General features: G+C 41.3%; 1 protein-coding gene across 1 annotated transcript in view; it reads right to left on the bottom strand.

The window, feature by feature from the left end:
• The window catches only part of sparc (secreted protein, acidic, cysteine-rich (osteonectin)), a 28,736-nt gene extending 10,807 nt beyond the window's left edge, over positions 1 to 17,929 (bottom strand). Inside the window, exons 1-5 of the mRNA XM_070878080.1 lie at positions 17,823 to 17,929; positions 6,141 to 6,213; positions 5,536 to 5,583; positions 3,510 to 3,600; positions 2,420 to 2,541 (exon numbers count right to left, since the gene is read on the bottom strand). Coding sequence (XP_070734181.1) covers positions 2,420 to 2,541; positions 3,510 to 3,600; positions 5,536 to 5,583; positions 6,141 to 6,197 — 318 coding nt within the window. The 5' untranslated portion in view covers positions 6,198 to 6,213; positions 17,823 to 17,929. The remainder of the gene's footprint in view (positions 1 to 2,419; positions 2,542 to 3,509; positions 3,601 to 5,535; positions 5,584 to 6,140; positions 6,214 to 17,822) is intronic.
• Between the last annotated feature and the right edge of the window lie 2,674 nt (positions 17,930 to 20,603).

Genomic DNA, 20,603 nt, shown 5'->3' with positions numbered 1-20,603 from the left:
CTGCCCCACTGCTGCCGAAGCTTCCTAAGTGCATCATCAAAGAGTGCACCACCGATGTACCATCCAGCAAGCTAAATTCAGCTTTAAAAATCTTCCAGCCGCCGCTTGGTGTCCCCGACAGGTTTTTCTGTTGATGCACAGTGTTTGAAATGGCAGTGCAGCCGCCGCCATCTTATTTTTTTTTGTCGACCGACTGCCAAGTCTTGGGTGCCAGGCCACTGGCCTGGCGGAAACCCTCCCTGGTGGCCCAGTGGACCTAACTTAAAAAGCTGCAGAGCTCGCTGTGGCTCTCTCATTTAACGGAAGTGGGGAGACGTTGTGATGCGCCAACGCGATGACGTCACCCCCAGCCCGGCGTTGATGACTAACAGCAGCGGAGACTCCATCGTCCTCCACTTCCACCCCCATTATGACGGTATCTCCGTTCCCATCCCCACTTCTGCCCCCATTATGACGGACTTCTGCCCCGCTCGAAAAAAAAAAGAGTTGAATTTTGCATGATGGGCCACACCATCTATTACAATGTAAAAACACACCAAAAACGGTAAGTGTGACCCTTTCCGGCGGGGGTGAATTTTGGCCCTAAACACCTTCATCACCAAAACACTTGTTCTTTATGCAATGTTTTTCATGCAGTTTTCAGCAACTATAATTCCTATCCAATCTAAGCTGACAAAATAAATATTGCAAATATTGACTTTTATTGAGCACAATCGTGCTGGTCTTATATAATGCAACCATTGTAAATGTCATATAGCAGCATCGCAAGTGACTTGAATTTAACTTAGCCCGCCCTGTGGGAATGGGGCGGGTACGAGTGGTTCGCCAACTTCCCCTCCCCCCGCCTAATTTTATGCTCCATTGACTTTAATGCAATATAAAATTGGGCATGGTAAAGCAGGTATCCAGCCTGAACCTGCCCCATTCCCACTGATGGGTTAAGTTAAAATGACCTCCCTCCCCCAGATGAGAGATAGCCAGTGGTAGGGTGTAACTTTCAGATAGTACTGTGGTGATGGTGAATTTCTGGCTTTGAGTTGCTTTACATGGTCTTTATTATATTCTGTGATGTCATCTGCAGATAACCTGGCCACATAGGCAGACACACCATTAATGGCAATTTACTCAAGTGCAATTTTATATTATTCCAGTAAGTGGGCACTTGGCATTGGATGTTGACTATAGGACAGTGAAAACAACACTATTCCCAAATATCACCACGTGCAAACATAGCAAATGTTATCAGGTTGACAGATTTAATCTTGGAAACAGGTTTGATATTAATCTGAGAACTTTAGCATTAATCTGAGAATTTTAACACGAAAGCTGACAATTCAAATCCACCCAACTAGAAGTCTTTTATGTAGCTAACAAAATGAGCAGCCTTCAGTCTCTTTATTGTTGCTGAAAGGCTGGCAAGGTCTCCCTTTTAGGAACTCTTGTTTGTTACTATGTGGGATATTGGTGTCTCCACAGTCTGCTATTTGTTACTATATGAATTGTCACCGATGGCCCTTTACAATCCCCACTTTGTTACTTCACTGGGCCTCAATTATCCTCTTTTATAGTCTTCTCTTTGTTTTTATAGGCTGTTGTGATTCTCCCTTGTCAATCCTGTCCCACCCCACCACAATCCTGTCCCACCCCACCACAATCCTGTCCCACTCCACCACAATCCTGTCCCACTCCACCACAATCCTGTCCCACCCCACCACAATCCTGTCCCACCCAACCACAATCCTGTCCCACCCCACCACAATCCTGTCCCACCCCACCACAATCCTGTCCCACCCCACCACAATCCTGTCCCACCCCACCCAACCACAATCCTGTCCCACCCAACCACAATCCTGACCCACCCAACCACAATCCTGTCCCACCCAACCACAATCCTGTCCCACCCAACCACAATCCTGTCCCACCCAACCACAATCCTGTCCCACCCCACCACAATCCTGTCCCACCCCACCACAATCCTGTCCCACCCCACCACAATCCTGTCCCACTCCACCACAATCCTGTCCCACCCCACCACAATCCTGTCCCACCCCACCACAATCCTGTCCCATCCCATCACAATCCTGTCCCACCCCACCACAATCCTGTCCCACCCCACCACAATCCTGTCCCACCCCACCCAACCACAATCCTGTCCCACCCAACCACAATCCTGACCCACCCAACCACAATCCTGTCCCACCCAACCACAATCCTGTCCCACCCAACCACAATCCTGTCCCACCCAACCACAATCCTGTCCCACCCCACCACAATCCTGTCCCACCCCACCACAATCCTGTCCCACCCAACCACAATCCTGTCCCACTCCACCACAATCCTGTCCCACCCCACCACAATCCTATTGTGAATGATTTCAGTGATGGCAATGTTTCTCTATTAGGAACAGCTTGATCCTGACCTTCTCAAATTCAACTGTGCTGGGTGGGCAAGTTGTTGGGTTCTGGCAGACGCACATGGGTTCATTGTTCTCATCAGCCTCACAGACCTTTCCTCGTTTGCAGTGGAAGTCCTCACATGGATCTAGGAAGGTAAGGTCAAATCTCAAAGTTACATTAAGTAAACACTTTGATGAAAGATCAGATCTGTGGCCCTCAAACGGATTTCCCTCCCAGTTATTTTCATTTGGGATTTCTTGAATTTCAAGGAGTGATTTAAACTCACCACAATTGCAGGAAGTACTCATTAGAACTGAAGAAACTGTTTGAAGCACCTCTGAAGGCAAATGCTGGTGTGTTTCTCATATTTACAAATAATCCAGCTACTCTCACCTCTTGGTGAATAGGTTCAGATTAGTGAAAGGCAAATTGAGGACTGATGTCAGGAAATAGTTTTTCATGCAAAGAGTGGTCAGCACTTGGAATGACCAGTGCAGTCAAAAATGTTGGGAGTCATTTAAGAGATAGTTGAATGGTACAATGGAGGTTACTTTTATTTTAGATGGATAAACTAAGATCAGCTGAATGGCCTTTCTTATCCGTAGTTATCTTGTGATTTACAACTGGAAAATCACTCCAGAAAATAACTGCACCTCAAATAAAACCCCTAACTAGCGCTTTAAGGCAATGATATCCTTATTTTTATTTATGTTAACGGTGATATGCTGTAGCTTTATTCCTTACTTCCCTGTCCATGTGTATGCAAATGCATAATAAATATCAAAACAAAATTAAGAGTTAAAAAGAAATTGAAAAATACTGTAGAGACCAGGCACAATTCATGTGTATAGCCAAGGTAGATGTGTGGAAAACCATTGCGTGGAAGAGTTGGAAATGGGAAGGTGTCAGCAATCGAGCACAGTGGTGCCTATGTTGTTAGTGTCTATTTCCTGCCCAAGGTTCTCAAACTGTTCAAATCTCAAGCTAAAGTCTTCACAACCGTTAGCTTACAGAGCCAAGATCTGATTTGTTGGAATTTTTGGTAAATTAAATTTCAGAAACAAATGGGGTCACCCCACAAAGACGAGAATATCCTGACACCACTTTACTTACTCCCACTTTCGATGTCCCTCTTGGTGTCATCTTCAACATCCTCAAAATCTCCTGCGTCAATCTGGACTGGATTTGCTCCAACTGGCAACGCCTATTTGAATATAAATTGCTTGTTAACATATTTGATATTCATCCCGCTTTAAAGGGAACAAAGTATTTTCTAAAAGTCTTGTATCCACAAAATACTTAAAAGAGACAAAATAAATTCAGTGCACAGCATCTGACCAAATGGGCTTGCATGCTGGGTATAGATATTTAACATATGTTTCACACACAGGTTTCACCTGTTAGATAAGATTTAGATTCAGAGATGAGGAGGTGGGAAAAATGGAAGTGCGGGATTATAGGGGTTGGGTATGAGGATAAGATAATCACATCATGTCCAATCCACATGCCATTTTCCCCTCTGGGGTACACGAATGACTATTTTGAAGTGTTTAGTCATGATGCTATGTCCATCATGGTATGGGGCAGGCTAGATGAACCAACTGATCATTTCCTGTCTATCAATTTTGAATGTTCATATATATAAGTTTTCAAATAACCACTAAGGGTAGTTGCGAGTGGCTTCATATTTGCAAAAATGTGGATGGTATTATGCTGTAGCTTTATATGGAACATTTGTGTATAGATGTAAATGGAAGCTTTGTGTGTCTGATTTTCCCCTAGACATCTGTAAGTATTCACTTAGACTAAGTTGAGTGCTGGGCGAAGTGTCGGCTATTTTAAGAGTTTCTGCCAAGGGTCTTTGATCCTTAAAAGCACATCAACCAAGCAGTATTACCAGCAGCAGTTAACAAAGTATTCATGTTTGGCAATATTCATTGGAATTTCAGTCTGATTACTAGCATAAATCAGGTGCCAATCCTGCAAGCCTTGAGGTCGCCAAAAAAAGTAAATTAAAAATAAAACACAGGAAAAGCAAACACAACTGTTACAAATGCACACTTCAGGATTCTCTGTTGCATCCTCAACAACAACCTCTTTGGTTGTTACCTGTAAGTCAATCAAAGGACAGATGTCAGAAACAGTGTCAAAATCTATTGACAACTCATCATGAAAATCCACTGGCATGAACAGAGTTATCAAGAGATTGGCAAAATGCTGTATAGAGATAAACTCCTTCACCCACAGGGCATTACCAGCCCAATAATGGAAAGCCCATTACTACTCCTTCCAACAGACTGGATAACATTTTATTATCATGGAATCTCCCCAACTTAACCTCCTGAGAGAAATAAATGACGATGGTTAAAACACCAAAGAAGAAAATATTACAATTGTTAATTGATAGAAAACTCCAGTATAACATTACGAAGCTATATTTATCAACCCTAACAGGTTAGGTTCAACAGGTGGTATTACCATTTTTCCAAGAAGATAGAGACCATGGTTTCCTTAAAATTGTCAATCCAATCCTATTCTCAACCAGATTTGATGTGTAATAGGTTGTGTAGCCTATAAGTCTTGAAGCAATGTGTAATTTTGCTGGGTAGCAATGCTGATAGTAATGGGATTCACTTTCATATTGAGGGATTTTAAAGCTCCGGATATGTTCTGGGAAAGGCAGTCTTCCAGGACCTAATAGAGATATCCATAATGCTGATTAGCTACTGAAGGTTTGAAATTAATTAGCTCTCAGGTATAACTGTGATATCAGTATTAATGTCTTGCATAATCTCAATAGATGAAGCACAGCAAGATGTTATTGCAGGGGATCTTAAGACAGATACAGTTGAATCAAATGCAACTCTCCTTAAAAAGGAAGCAACTGAGCTTAGGACTCAGAAAATATGGAAATCTGTAAATTGAGATGAGGATATATTTAGAAGCGGGAATAACTACTACCTTCATATTAACTTCCAATCCTGTAACAGCTGTTACAGATCATAATATAATGGGTTAAGGACACAGTCATTTTTTTAGCCAGTTACTTCTGGAATTCATTATTTACAGGACTTATTTTGCTTTTCTCTGGAAAATCACTTCATATCAAACTCATCATTACATCAAAATTTGTTTTTACCTCTTGTTCTGCTTCCTCAACAATCTCTACTTCAGCCACAAGACCCTCCTGTGAAATAGTAGAGGAAAAAGGGAAAGCTGTCAGAAGCTCAACAAAGCAACAAACATTCTTCAGATCAGTAAAGCATCGCTTTCAAAACCTCTGTCCTCAATGCTCGCATTCAAAGTGTAACTGAATGTGCCTTGCCAGGGCCACCACTGCATTGCAGTGAATCAGAAAAAAGGCAAATCATTATGGAAACTCCTTTCATTGAAAATGAAAAGGAACGTAATGTACTAAAGGCAGCCATCTGAAACTATCTTCGTGTGATTAGCAAATATATTCACAGTAGTGTAGCTAAATAAGAGGGTGTTGTTCTGAATGCCTGCTTGTGTCACACAAAGAGCCCGTTACCACTTTGATTTCTACTGTGTTTACCTTTAGAGAGAAACCAGTTAATGACTCAGCTCTGAATACTAAGTGCAACCTAGTTCGGGCAAGTAGTAGCACATCATGACACATACACTTTGCCAGACTGCACAATCCCTTTATGCTATATGGTGCATGCAAGATCATAACAGCTCCCAACTTGCCCTATATCACAAGTGAATACAGCAAGTACTTACAGGAGCGGCCAGTGCCTTGCCTGCAAGGCACAGGAGAAGAATGATCCAGGCCCTCATTTTGGTATTTTGAGATCTGAGGAGGTACAAAAGCAAACACAGTTTCAATGAGTGAATAAGTGTTAGTTAAGGAATTTTATTAAACAGCGCAATCTGTAGGCAATCTGTAAGCATTACTCTTTAGGTCAATGAGGTATCTGAATAGTTTACCTGTCTAAATATGATTCTAAACTTATAAAAGTTGAGGTTTTCAACTAAACCTCTCCTGGAGGAACAGAATGGGATTTGGATGGTGATGTTGGAATGGGCCAAAGGGACATGGAATAGTTGGTGATCAGGTTGATGATGAAGGGAAGGGGAAATGGGAGGGTTGGGGTTAGAAAGTGGGTGGGGGAGAAACAGTGAATAAGTGGTTTTGTGACCAGAGAATTGCGATGGGGTGGTGGTACCAGGAGTGGTTTCAATTTCCCAATTCACTAAATAGGTGCTTGTGCCTTGCGTTTCACTGTTGCACACAGAAACCTTGTCAATTCAAATCCTTGACGCTAATCTCTCACTACAAATGATCTGGGTTGTATGGTCTAATTACTTTTTCAAAGTGCCATTTTCAAAAGAACAATGTTAAAGCTGTATCTCTCCCAATTTTGCCTCTGAGTCAGAATGTTGTGGATTCAAATCCCACTCCCGAGACTAGAGGACATACTCTGGGCTGACAGGTTAGTGCAGTACTGAAGGATCAGTGCAGTTCTTGGAGAGATGCTGTCTCTGAAATTAGACATTAAACAGAAACAAAAGCAAAATACTGCGGATGCTGGAATCTGAAATAAAAACAGAAAATGTTGGAAATACTCAGCAGGTCAGGCAGCATCTGTAGAGAGAGAAACAGAGTTAACGTTTCAGGTCAATGACCCTTCATCAGAACAGAGACCCCCTCTGCTCTGTCAGGTGGATGTAAAAGATCCCATGGCACTACTTGAAGTAGAATAGGGAAATTTTCCCAGTGTCCTGGCCAACATTTATCCTTCAGCCAACATCACTCAAACAGATTATCCTCCCATTTGTCTCATTAATCTTTGTGAAGCCATGCTAAGTGAAAATTGGCTGCTGTGTTTTCTACAACAGTGACTACCTTCATTGGCTGTAAAATGCTTTTGGACATCATGAGGTAATGAAAGGCTTTTTTATCAATGCAAGCTCTTGCTTTATGACTTCATTATTTTATGACTTCATTATTTTATTTCTTGAATTTTTTTGATTTAGCCTCATGCCAACCAGGAAAAGCTCAATTCACAAAAAGTCTCTGTTTAGAATGAAATGGATTTTTTTTGGTGAATCCAGGTATGAAAAATTCAGACGATAACTCCAGGAAGATAAAGGAAAGCACATCTCAGAAGGTTGTAAATCTGTGGAATTCGCTGCCTCAGAGAGCTGTGGAAGCCGGGACATTGAATAAATTTAAGACAGAGATAGACAGTTTCTTAACCGATAAGGATTTAAGGAGTTATGGGGAGTGGGCAGGGAAGTGGACCTGAGTCCATGATCATATTAAATGGCAGAGCAGTCTCAAGGGGCCGTATGGCCTACTCCTGCTCCTATTTCTTATGTTCTTATATATAACAAATAAAATTGCCGATCCCTGAGGAGGCAATCAATGTTGGGGGAGGTTAGAATAAGAGGTTTGTGAAATATTCTATAGAAATTAAAATTCAACTCTACAGAACAAGCCCATCATCAAGAGGCAAAACATGTGAAGAGTATCCAGAGATGGAACTCGGACATATAATAGATTTAATCGGATTGCTGGATAAATTGAAAATGCGCCGACACTTTTATGAGCCTTGGCTTGTGGGAGGATCACTGCCGGGTCACAGCTTTTAGCTTGGAGTCAGTGTTTGGATAGCGAGGATATCACTAAGTGACTCCAGGGTCATTTTCCGTTGTGTTTCGTCTGGCTTATTTAGGAAAGGCTTGTTTTACGTTCATAACGGGGTTTTTTTTGTGCTGCTCAAGGGGGGGGTTGGCAATTAAGAGATTCAGTAGCATTTGAAAGCAGTCTTAATAGCTAATAGAATGGTACCATGCAATACTTTTAGTAGTCATTAAGATTTATAGCTTGGAAACCAGAAATTCGGCATATCAATGTTTCTTTACTGCTTCTTAAACACCAGAAATAGCCAAGATAAGTAATTAATTCCTGTGTTTTCTTTCTTGCTTTCACAGCACAGTTCACTAATGTTATGCACAATCTGTGCTGCTACCCAGTGTCTTTATGTGTGCTTCAATACAAAAACTAATACATTTCACATATGGTTATTTGATATTTAAAAGAATAATTTCAGAAATGTTTGGAAGTGTAATGATTGCAGAGCTGGACTCTAGTGAGAGAGAAAGGGAATCATAGAATCATAGAATTGCTACAGCACAGAAGGAGGCTATTCGGCCCATCGAGCCTGTGCTGGGGCTCTCTGCAATAGCACTTCAGCTAGTCCCACTCGCTTGACCTTTCCCTGTAGCCCTGCAATTTTTTTCCTTCAGATACTTAACCAATTCCCTTTTAAAAGTCATGATTGAGTCTGCCTCCACCACCCTTTCAGGCAGTGCATTCCAGATCCTAACCGTAAAAACGGTTTTCCTCATGTCATCTTTGGTTCTTCTACCAATCACCTTAAATCTGTATCTGGTTCTTGATCCTTCCTCCAATGGGAACAGCTTCTCTCTATCTACTCTGTCTAGAACCCTTGTGATTTTGAACACCTTTATCGAATCTCTTCTCAACCTTCTCTGCTCCAAAGAGAAGGATGAAATGAATTCACAATGGTGAGAATAGCAGCAGGGTGAATTGGACATTTTCAGACATAACAGTACTCCCCGCCACTATACATGTACTAAAGCAATATCTAAGAGAAAACAATGAGCTCAATATGATTTTACTATTATATAGTTAGCAGGTACACAGATACATTGCGATCCACACTGGGTGCAGTTTTTGACTACTGAGCTAGACTCATGCACTTATTCGCTTAAGTGGGCTAGACCAGACATATTTATTTTCGGTTATGTAACCTCTCCCTCCATCCAATAGTCTGTTATTTCAACACTTTGTGTGCGAGAATGGGCTGCACTGACAGGATTACCGCACCCACGGAAATAGGCTTTGGGTCTGTTTACGTTGGAACAGCAAAACGTCAAACTGTGTTTAGAGACGAGGACATCAAGTGGAATCCTTGCCAGCTGTTCATGTGTAGGGTAATACACCCGCTGCCACGTCTACAGATTCACTGGCTTTACGAAACCGTTTCAAGCCAAATATTTTCAAAACAGGTCCATTAAAGCCAGTCCTGACGAACCCTATCTGTACAGTGTATTCTATGTAACTCTATCCGTGATGTAATTACAATGAACTCTGGTAAAATCAAATCTTATTTAATATGAACTTTACAGCTTATACTTATTTAAAGACACATTTCTTCCTCTCCTACCAACTTTTTTTTGACAATAAAATCACCGAATACTCTTGCTGCCTCCAAACTCAATCCAACATATTCTTTACAAAAGAATAAACACGGCGACTGTATATTACTATTTAGCTTGAGATGGACTATAAGAACATAAGAAATAGGAGTAGGAGTAGGCCATACGGCTCTTCGAGCCTGCTCCACCATTCAATACGATCATGGCTGATCCAATCATGGACTCAGGTCCACCTCCCTGCCTGCTCCCCATAACCCCTTATTCCCTTATCGTTTAAGAAACTGTCTATTTCTGTCTTAAATTTATTCAATGTCCCAGCTTCCACAGCTCTCTGAGACAGTGAGTTCCACAGATCCACAACCCTCAGAGAAGAAATTTCTCCTCATCTCAGTTTTAAATGGGCGGCCCCTTATTCTAACATTTTGCCCTCTAGTTCTAGTCTCCCCCATCAGTGGAAACATCCTCTCTGCATCCACCTTGTCAGCCCCCTCATAATCTTATACGTTTCGATAAGATCACCTCTCATTCTTCTGAATTCCACTGAGTAGAGGCCCAACCTACTCAACCTTTCCTTATAAGACAACCCTCTCATCTCCAGAATTAACCTTGTGAACCTTCTCTGCACTGACTCCAAAACAAGTATATCCTTTTGTAAATATGGAAACCAAAACTGCACGCAGTATTCCAGGTGTGGCCTCACCAATACCCTATACAACTGTAGCAAGACTTCCCTGTTTTTATACTCCATCCCCTTTGCGATAAAGGCCAAGATTCCATTGGCCTTCCTGATCACTTGCTGTAACTGCACACTAACCTTTTGTGTTTCTTGCACAAGTACCCCCAGGTCCTGCTGTACTGCAGCACTTTGCAATCTCTCTCCATTTAAATAATAACCTGCTCTTTGACTTTTTCCGCCAAAGTGCATAACCTCACACTTTCCAACATTATACTCCATCTGCCAAATTTTTGCCCACTCACTTAGCCTATCTATGTCCTTTTGCAGATTTTTTGTGTCCTCCTCATACATTGCTTTTTTTCCCATCTTTGTATCGTCAGCAAACTTGGCTACATTACACTCGATCCCTTCTTCCAAGTCGTTAATATAGATTGTAAATAGTTGGGGTCCCAGCACTGATCCCTGCCGCACACCACTAGTTACTGATTGCCAACCCGAAATTGAGCCATTTATCCCGACTCCCTGTTTTCTGTTTGTTAGCCAATCCTCGATCCATGCTAATATATTACCCCAACCCCATGAACTTTTATCTTGTGCAGTAACCTTTTATGTGGCACTTTGTCAAATGCCTTCTGGAAGTCCAAATACACCACATCCATTGGTTCCCCTTTATCCACCCTGCTCCACTATGCTGATGTATTATAGAGGGCTTCTGTCAGCAGGGAGGTAGAACAGCTGGAAAAAGGCTGTGCAGCATTTTCACCATGACAACATCACTTGCAAGTAATGCAATGGGTTTTCACTGTGTTGTGATGTATTTAGGCAGGAGTTGTAAGATTATGTCACAATATTTTGTAAAAATGTTTCACAACATCATACAAATATCCACCCCCCCCCCTAAAAAAAATTAGCCAGACAACCGTCAGCACCTACTTGGTAAAAATGAATAATTAACATCCAAACTGACATCAAAAATTAGGTCGTATTCTTGCCTGAGTCAGTTAATCTGTGGATTCAAGTCATACTCTTAAGATTTTCTCGCATAATCTACGCTGATATATTCGTGCAGTACAGTAGCCAGAGGTGCCATCTTTCAGATGAGATGTTAAATAAAGGCTCCATCTGTCTTTTTAGGTGGGCATGGCATTATTCAAAGAGTAGATAATTCTATCTCCTGCCAACATTCAACCCTCAACCAACACCACCAAAACAGTTTAAGCTTGTCATATGTCTTGCTTATTGCTTGTGGGACCTTGCTGGGTGCGAATGTTCCTATAAAACACAAGTAATTGTACTTCAAAAGGTAATTCATTGTCGTTGAAGCACTTTGGCAAATCCCAAGGAAATGAAAGATACGCTATGTAAAATGCACGTTCTGTCTTCATTGCTACACAATTACGACTGGAAATTATTCCCAGGGAAGAAATAAAAATTAAAACATGCAAATTAGAAACAAGATCAGAATATGCTGGGAAATATAATGCAGATCAGTCAGTAAATGGAAAAAATAGTTGGATTGTTGTTTTAGCTGGAGACCCTTGGTAAGCGCTCCAGAATATGAACTCTTAGTGACCTGATTTTGACTGTATAACTAAAGCTTGCCGTCTATCGCACTCTGGGTCTGGAAAATTCATTATTCCACAATGCCTCAGTAATACATTCACAGTATTCCACTATGAGCGCTATTGGCATCTAGTGGCAGATTAAAGCCCACACCAATTTCAAAAATCAAAAAGTATAAGCCTCCATTTTGACCGAAATTAAGAATTCCTGCCTTTGTTTCAGGAAGCCCAGCTCCCCAGACCTGGTCACGGTTTTCTTTAATATTTCGGGGTCCAGAAAAGATCGCCCTTTGCTTTTGCCTTCTCTCAGCTTTAGATCTCCCCTCCCAGCCGTAACAGGTATCACTAAAAACCACAGAAGTCTGCTTCATCATGAACGAGATTCAAAATACACAAAGTAAAATAATAAATCTCCCTCCCTCCATTTGTTGAATGATTAGTGTTGTTATTCCAGCTCATTCTGTTGATGTGTGCTTTGAAGTCAAAATGGAAATGCATGGGTAGCTGCAAGTGCGTTGGGTGATAAACACAGGAGTGAAGATGAAAACAATCCAAAATCAAAGGTAACATTCAATAAATCAAGTGAGGTTGCAACGCATGCTTGCAGTACTACACAGTACTGGTCTGTACTTGCTGAATCAAAATAGAATGCACCAACATGTCTCACATTTTATTCAGCACGTGAACTGTAATTTTTACCTGAAATATTTGCCAATATCTGGATCTAAAGGAGTTGCCCTGATGACTTAATTTACTGGTACCAATATTCATTGTTAATGGTATACAAATGGCAATAAGAATTTTTCAACCGGGCACACCCCAAAAAAAGTTTCAGGACCACTAAAGAGTTTCACTGAGCTCAAATTGCTTAAGATCAATGTCTTATTCATTAATATTAATTTACTGTAACGTTCCATGTGATTTTTAGATATACGTTGTAGCACCATCTGATGACATTATTGTTGTGTGTGTATGAGATGTTTGGCACGTTAACTATATAAATTGTTGTGGACAATGAGCTGAAAATAATGTTTAACGTATCAGAGGTGTTAGTGCACTTAATGGTTTCTGGGTCATACTGCCACTTTTGCCTTAATGCATGATCAAATTACTTTGGATAGACATGAAAGTTGCAATAAAACTGCATCCTTATATAACAGGAAACATATCTAATTAGTTGGTATTTATTATTGCTGTTACTGTTCTGTCCATTAGTGCTTTATCCTGTTAAATTACTGTTAGCCATTAAAGCAAAGAGCACCATTTTCTATTGGGATTTGTAATGGTCTGTTTATCCTCGCTGAAGGCATGTTTTGTATTTTTAATGTTATAATAATGAGGTGTGTGCAGTGTAATTGTTTACATCCATCTCATTTGTGAGACTGTACCACCGTGCTTTGAGCATTATCTCTTTTTGTGTTACAAGGTGTACCTATCAGAAGAAAGTAGTGTAATCAGTAGTGAGCCTGAAAATCAGTGGCAGAACCATGCATATGGAGAGGGAGGAGTGAGTACATCGCCCCCAGGCCTTACCAAAGTGTGCTGCCTGATCTGTAAAGTACCATCTTTTTGAGGGGTCAGATTATTCCTTTGTGGGTATTTCTTCATTAAAGCACGATACTGGTCAATATGAAAACATACTGTATCTCAATAAACCCTAAAATACAAAAAAGGTTCAATAAAATAGAGGATGTTTTATTCAATAAAAATGTTTGGAGCATGATGTGAACTAACGTCAATTACGAAACCAGAAAACAAAGCTCTTCAAGATCTGAGACTTTGATGTCTGGGTGTGGATTTGACGCTCTGTTGCTAGGTGCCCTAGGAGCTGAGATGCCCCCTCCCATATACAAAGGGGATGCCGTCACACGTCAGATGTGTCCTTCTCTGAAGATGGCCGACAGACTCTGGCTGCTAATGTTTTTTCTCTCTCTGTTAAAATGGCTTCAACTTTCTTGGAAGAATTCCAACAACAAAAAACTAGATCCACCGGCACTTTCACAGGTCTGGACATTGTATTGTGCAAGTGTTTGTTGCTGATTAGGTGTTTGTGTGTATGTGTGTGTGGGGAAGGGGTTAATACACAAAACAATTTGAAGATAAAATGCCTATTTCCAAATCATCTGTGATTTAGCAGGACAGGCACCAATTAATTATACAAGCAGAACACCCAGGCAAGTGGACAGACAGCCTCACATCCCGATGGAAAGTCTGTAAAAGCTCTTGTCCACATTACAGTCAAGGACACTGAGAGAACTCCTCGTTCTAACATCCTTCTTTATTTGAGCTGGGAGGCTTTGAACAAGGAGCGGCCTGTGAACATCGGCCATGACTAACAACTTGTACTTTCTTTGGAATCGTGTATGACACAAATACAGGGAGAGGTGCAAAAACACACACACATACACAATGACCATCCTGTCCGGTCTTTTGTATCATTTGGAAATTCTTCCGAAGATTCAAACGAGACCGATGCGCGGAGAGATGTCAGTATCAGATGTGACAGAAATACTTTTCTTCTGCCCTTGTTTTCTTTGGGAGACAAGGATGTTGGCATGTCTGAATTCAAAGTCTAAATAAACACCAAATACTGACCTGTGAATGGGTTTCATGTGGTGGAGTCGTACAGGAAATCCTTGCGTTTCCCTCGGTGTTCTCTACCCCCCCTCCCAAAGCCAACATGCTCGTTTCGGAAGTAAGTGGGAACGGACAGAGCAATAGTTCAGTTCAACAGTGATACTGCAACCACTTATTGCAAATAACGGCCTGAAAGCACGTTACTGATAAATAATGAAAACGTACTGCATCTCAATAAATCTTAAAATACAGAAAGATTCAATAAAATAGAGGACATGTTATTCAATAAAATTGCCTGAGGGTATGTTTTTATATTAAACATAAAAATTAGTTTCCAGATGTTTGGAGCATGATGTGGGGCAACTTAAATAACATCAAATCCAACATCAGCAACCAGTTACCCTGTGGAATTCTGAAACAAACTTCCCACTTCTTATCCTGTAATGATCCCTGGTTCTGCTCTGTCCTGCAGAGCAAAATCACATCGTCCAGATTAACAGATGCTGCTGGATTTAATAGGATCTGGTCTCTGAAACCGATAGGGATATTGCGGGATTCTCCCAAAGGACATGCCATGTTGTTTGTTTCATTGAAACTCGAGGTGTTCCATATTCAATGATGGAGCCAAAAAGGTAGGAAATGGGAGGAGCTCATTTGAGAGGAGTTGAGTCATTTAATGTCATTTTTAATAGTTCTGACCTTTGTTTTGTAGCCTTGGGTAATACTGACTCCTGCCTCCCTCACTCCGACTTTTTTCGCCCGAGCCCTTGTATATAGTTTTCAATATATCGTTTATTTTGTAAAAAAATATATTTAATATACAAATCAAATAAATCAGATCGTACCTCCTCGACCAGTCGACCTGCTTCGGGTTTTGAGACAGTGTTTAAAAGTCAATTTTAGTTTAATAAAACAGCGACTTTTCCTGGTAATTCATGTCATGCATTTTCGTACAATGAAATACATAATTTATTGAGTTAGCAAACTTAAAAGCTCCAGAATAATATTGTACTGCTCCGTTTTCCCATCGAGCTGTCTATGTCCATATATAGGGTACCAGTATAGTATGTACACTGGGTGCACATGGATACTTGCCAAAAATGTATTAGTCTGTAATAAATGGTGTGTTATGGAACGCATTAAGCTTCACCCCAATATTAGCTATTTTGCTTTAATTTTAACCTGCTGGGTCAGGGGCATTACTCCCGTATCATCTTCCTGCACACTCCCTCCCGCTTGTGATCTGGAATGCACTGCCTGAACATAAGAACACAAGAAATAGGATCAGGAGTGGACCATTTGACCCCTCGAGCCTGCTCCACCATTTAATAAGATCATGGCTGATCTGATCATGGACTCAGCTCCACGTCCCCGCCTGCTCCCCATAACCCTTTGTTCCCTTATCGCTCAGGGTGATATAAGCAGATTCAAAATAAACTGGATATACACTTAAAAAGGTGTATGTGTGTGTGTGTGGTGGGGTGGGGGGGGGGGGGGGGGTTGGTCAGGGCTATGGGGAAGGAGCAGGGATGTGGGACTAATTGGATAGCACAACACAGGCACGGCGGGCCGAATGGCCTCCAGTCCCCATCTTTCTGATGCCTCTCATCTCCCCATTCTCCCCTCTCTTCATGGTGTTTTCTCATGTCAATACGTCAGCCCCCCCGCCCCCCTTGAGTTGAGAAGATAATTACTCTCGGCAGAAGTTGAAAAGCGCCGCTGGCATCAAGATGCCTGCACCTGCCGTGATTCCCCATCGACAGGAGGTGGGTGGGATTGGTGACCCATCCACCTCCACGGAGGTGTGTGGGGGACCTGACCCATCCACCTCCATGGCACGAACCTGGTATTGCAGTACTTCCAGGAACGGTGCAGTGGCTCTAGGCCTTTTGGCTAAGAGCATTGGCGCAGAGTGATCCTTGACTGGTGCAGGGTGACCTCTGGCGTTTGACAAAGAATTGTAACGATTGGATAACGATTGGACATGAATTTAAAAAAAAACATACCCCATAACCAACCCACAGGAGCCACACAATGTCTCATCCGACCTACACACCCTCCATGTAACCGAGGCTGCTAAAATAAGCTTCTAAATGCTGGGTTACAAAAGAATTACACTCAAACTGCAAATTGGAGATGGTTTCAATATACTTGAAACCGTCCCTGTGAGTGTTCGTTGGGCAAAGTGTAGATTTAAAGAGGAATACACTTCAGGGTTTTACTCCAGTTGATAAACCTTTATCTTGAAAAGTTTCAGATTTACTTAAAATTATTCTACACTAAAAAAGGGACAACATTACAACAGATGGAACTTTTTTTCCCATTTTGTTGAGAAGATAAAAGTGAGGATTTGAAATACGTTCATTGAATTAGATATGCATACACTCATTTACATAAATCTGAATAATGCCTCAGGTTAAACTTTTTTTTAATTTAAAAGAGATTCGTTGAGATTAGATTTTTTTTAAAACACAGATTAGTGTCAAGAGCAAGTTAAACCAGCCAGGGACGGTTTGGAGGCTCATTGCTGCTATTGCGGCCTGAGCCTCTCCCACCACTTCAAACAGAAGTTTTAATTACAACTGACAGTTTCCATAAAAAGACAAAAAGGGAGTGGTCTCTTTGTTGTCGGGGGGAAGGCAATGAGGGTTCAGGTCCTCCTCCACCTCGCCCTCTCTTGTTTGTCTATGTGGCAACAGATTACATTGGATTCCTCGTCCGATCTGCCACATACACAACTACATCTCAGTTACTGTACCACAGACCTTTATCACTTGGAGCCAGCCGTCAAACGTACTGTCTTACTCGCTCTCTCTGCTCCGGAGTTCCCAATACATGTTATAATCGGAACAAAATAAAAGAAAGCCCACCTCTGAGAGTTAAGTTCTCTTTCCTAAAACAAAAGAACCCTACTCGCCAATGGGCCAAACCACCTGTTTTCTAACGGAAGGTTGAAAAAACATAATTAAAAAATAATTAAGTACGGAAAACGATCCTTAAACTTCACAGCCTCCAGATCGATTTCACCAAGAAAACACTAAACGTTAACGAATCTTACACCCTTCCTGCAGACAACAAAGGGATTGCTTTAGAAAAATTCCGTGGACCAATAGCAGTGATAACATACCTGTTAACAGTTACATACACTTAAAGATCGCTAAAGAACGTTGCATTGTAAGTGAGTGGAAGTTTATTTCCGAGATGCAGAAGTGACAGTAACAGTTGTAGATAAGCGCCAACAAAAGACTAGATTGTCAAGAAAAGATAAGCAGTGGATAAAGGCAGGCAATCTCCAAGCAGGCAGTTTACTTTTGTAACTTATCACGAATCATAAAATATTGGCAGAAATTCTAAAAGAAATAGCCTTGGAAAACCAACACAAAAATGTATAGTTCATACCTCAGAAGAAGGTTGTGTGGCAGTGAGAGAGCACCAGGCTGACTGAGGCAATGGAAGAGACTGAGTCTTCAGAGTAGTCTGGCAGGAAATGAAGCAATGGTATCCCTGGTGGGCTGGCTCTCTCTCTCTCAGTCTATCCCTCCCCCTTCAAATTGTTCGGGGTGGAAAATCAAATGCATAGTTTTCTATTGGAATGCACTCTCTGTCGCAGACCAGAACAATCTATCGACAGCGTCTTTTGGGCAGATTTATCTCACTATTTTCAAAACTCTGCATGTTAATATGAAGCAACGCGACTTATGTTTCTGTTTGTGGATTATATCAGAGTTCATTGATTTATTGACAAAGACCCATCCGTTGCTTCATTAATCGGTTCTTTGTGCCTTAGCTGATTATCTGGCAGTGTCTTAAGAACAAAAACATCTGGATTTGTTTTATATGTGAAAAAAAAACTGTCAACGTGGCAACTGCATCTCTACGTGGTCCAAATTTGAATTTAAACAAACCAGATGATGAAGGGAGTGCAGATAATTACCACGGTCCTTCTCAGTAGACGTGGCTCTCAGCTGCACCCTTCAGAAACATGCTCCAGCATAGCTCGGGCAATGGAATTCATAGATTACCTCCTCAAAAATGTACTGCAGTACTATTTGTTTTATACATTTCTGCAATAAACAGTTAGGTATTTAAAAAAACTATATATGTCCTTTAAAATCAAATATTGAAAAATGTATCAAATCTGATCATTTTTGATAAAGGATTTAAATGAATCAAAACAGAGCTTTGTTCAAAATTTAACCTGGATCGTTCCAGGATCCTTGCTGTATGTTTCTTCCTTTGCATTTGCTGAGATCATTTCATAAAATTATAGAATCATAGAATGGTTATAACACGAAAGAAGGCCATTCAGCCCGTTGAGACTGTGCCCACTATCAGCTAGTCCCACTCCCCTGCCCTTTCCCTGTAGTCCTGCAATTTCTTTTCCTTCAGATACTGACCCAACGCCCTTTTTAAAGATAAAATTGAGTCTGCATTCCAGATCCTAATCACGCTCTGTGTAAAAAAGTTTTTTCTTATGTCGCCTTTGGTTCTTTTGCCAATTACCTTAAATCTGTGTCCTCTGGTTCTCAACTCTTCTGCTAATGGGAACAATTTCTCTCTATCTACTCTGTCCAGACCCCTCAGGATTTTGAACACCTCTATCAAATCTCGTCTCAATCTTCTCTGCTCCAAGGAGAACAATCCCAGCTTCTCCAGTCTATCAACGTAACTGAAGTCCTTCATTCCTGGAGTCATTCTCGTAAATCTTTTCTGCACCTTCTCTAATGCCTTCACATCCTGCCTAAAGTGTGGTGCCCAGAATTGGACATAATACTTCAGTTGGGGCCGAACTGGAGTACTGTGTTTTATACAGGTTCATCATAATTTCCACACTTTTGTAATCTATACCTCTATTTATGAAGCCCAGGATCCCGTAAGCCTTTTTAACTGCTTTCTCAACTTGCTCTGCCACCTTCAGTGATTTATGCACACAAATCCCCAGGTCTTTCTATTCGTGCACTCCCTTTAGGATTGTATCATTTAATTCATATGTCCTCTCCTCATTTTTCTACCAAAATTTCAGTAATTCTACCTAAATCAAACCCAATAGAGTATACTTATTTATCTGCATTATTTTACCACTAACAAGAGAAGGGGAGTTATAGAATCATAGAAATTTACAGCACTGAAGGAGGCCATTTCGGCCCATCATGTCCGAGCCAGCCAACCAAGAGCTATCCAGCCTAATCCCACTTTCCAGGTCTTGGTCCGTAGTCTTGGAGGTTATGGCACTTTAAGTGCACATCCAAGTATTTTTTAAATATGGTGAGTGTTTCTACCACCCTTTCAGGCAGTGAGTTCCAGATTCGCACTACACTCTGGGTGAAGGAATTTCCCCTCAGATCTTCTCTAAACCTCCCCTCAATTACTTTAAATCTATGTCCCTGGTTGTTGACCCCTCTGCCAAGGGAAACAGGTCCTTCCTATCCATTCTATCCAGGCCCCTCATAATTTTATACACCTCAATCAGGTCTCCCCTTAGCCACCTCTGTTCCAAAGAAAACAGACCCAGCATCTCCAATCTTTCCTCATAGCCAAAATTCTCCAGTCCTGGCAACATTATTGTAAATCTCTTCTGCACCCTTTCCAGTGCAATCACATCTTTCCTGTAATGTGGTGACCAGAACTGTACATAGTACTCCAGCTGCAGCCTAACCAGTGTTTTATACAGTTCAAGCATAACCTCCTTGCTCTTTTATTCCATGCCTCGACGAATAAAGGCAAGTATTCCATATGCCATCTTAACCACCTCATCTACCTGGCCTGCTACCTTTAGGGATCTGTGGAGCTGCATTCCAAGGTCCCTTTGTTCCTCTGCACTTTTCAGTGTTGTACCATTTAATGCGTATTCCCTTGCCTTGTTAGACCTCCCCAAATGCATTACCTCACACTTATCCGATTGAATTCCATTTGCCACTGTTCTGCCCACCTGACTAGTACATTGATATCTTTCTGCAATTCGCAGCTTTCTTCTTATCAACCACACAGCCTATTTTAGTATCATCTGCAAACTTCTTAATCATACCTCCAACATTCAAGTCCAAGTCATTGATATATACTACAAAAAGCAAGGGACCCAGCACGGAGTCCTGCAGAACCTCACTGGATACAGCCTTCCAGTCACAAAAACACCCATCAACCATTACCATTTGCTTCTTGCCTCTGAGCCAATTTTGGATC

This window comes from Pristiophorus japonicus, chromosome 4 (genome assembly GCF_044704955.1).
Source record: "Pristiophorus japonicus isolate sPriJap1 chromosome 4, sPriJap1.hap1, whole genome shotgun sequence".
NCBI lineage: Eukaryota > Metazoa > Chordata > Chondrichthyes > Pristiophoridae > Pristiophorus > Pristiophorus japonicus.
This window is presented reverse-complemented; position numbering and strand designations above follow the sequence as displayed.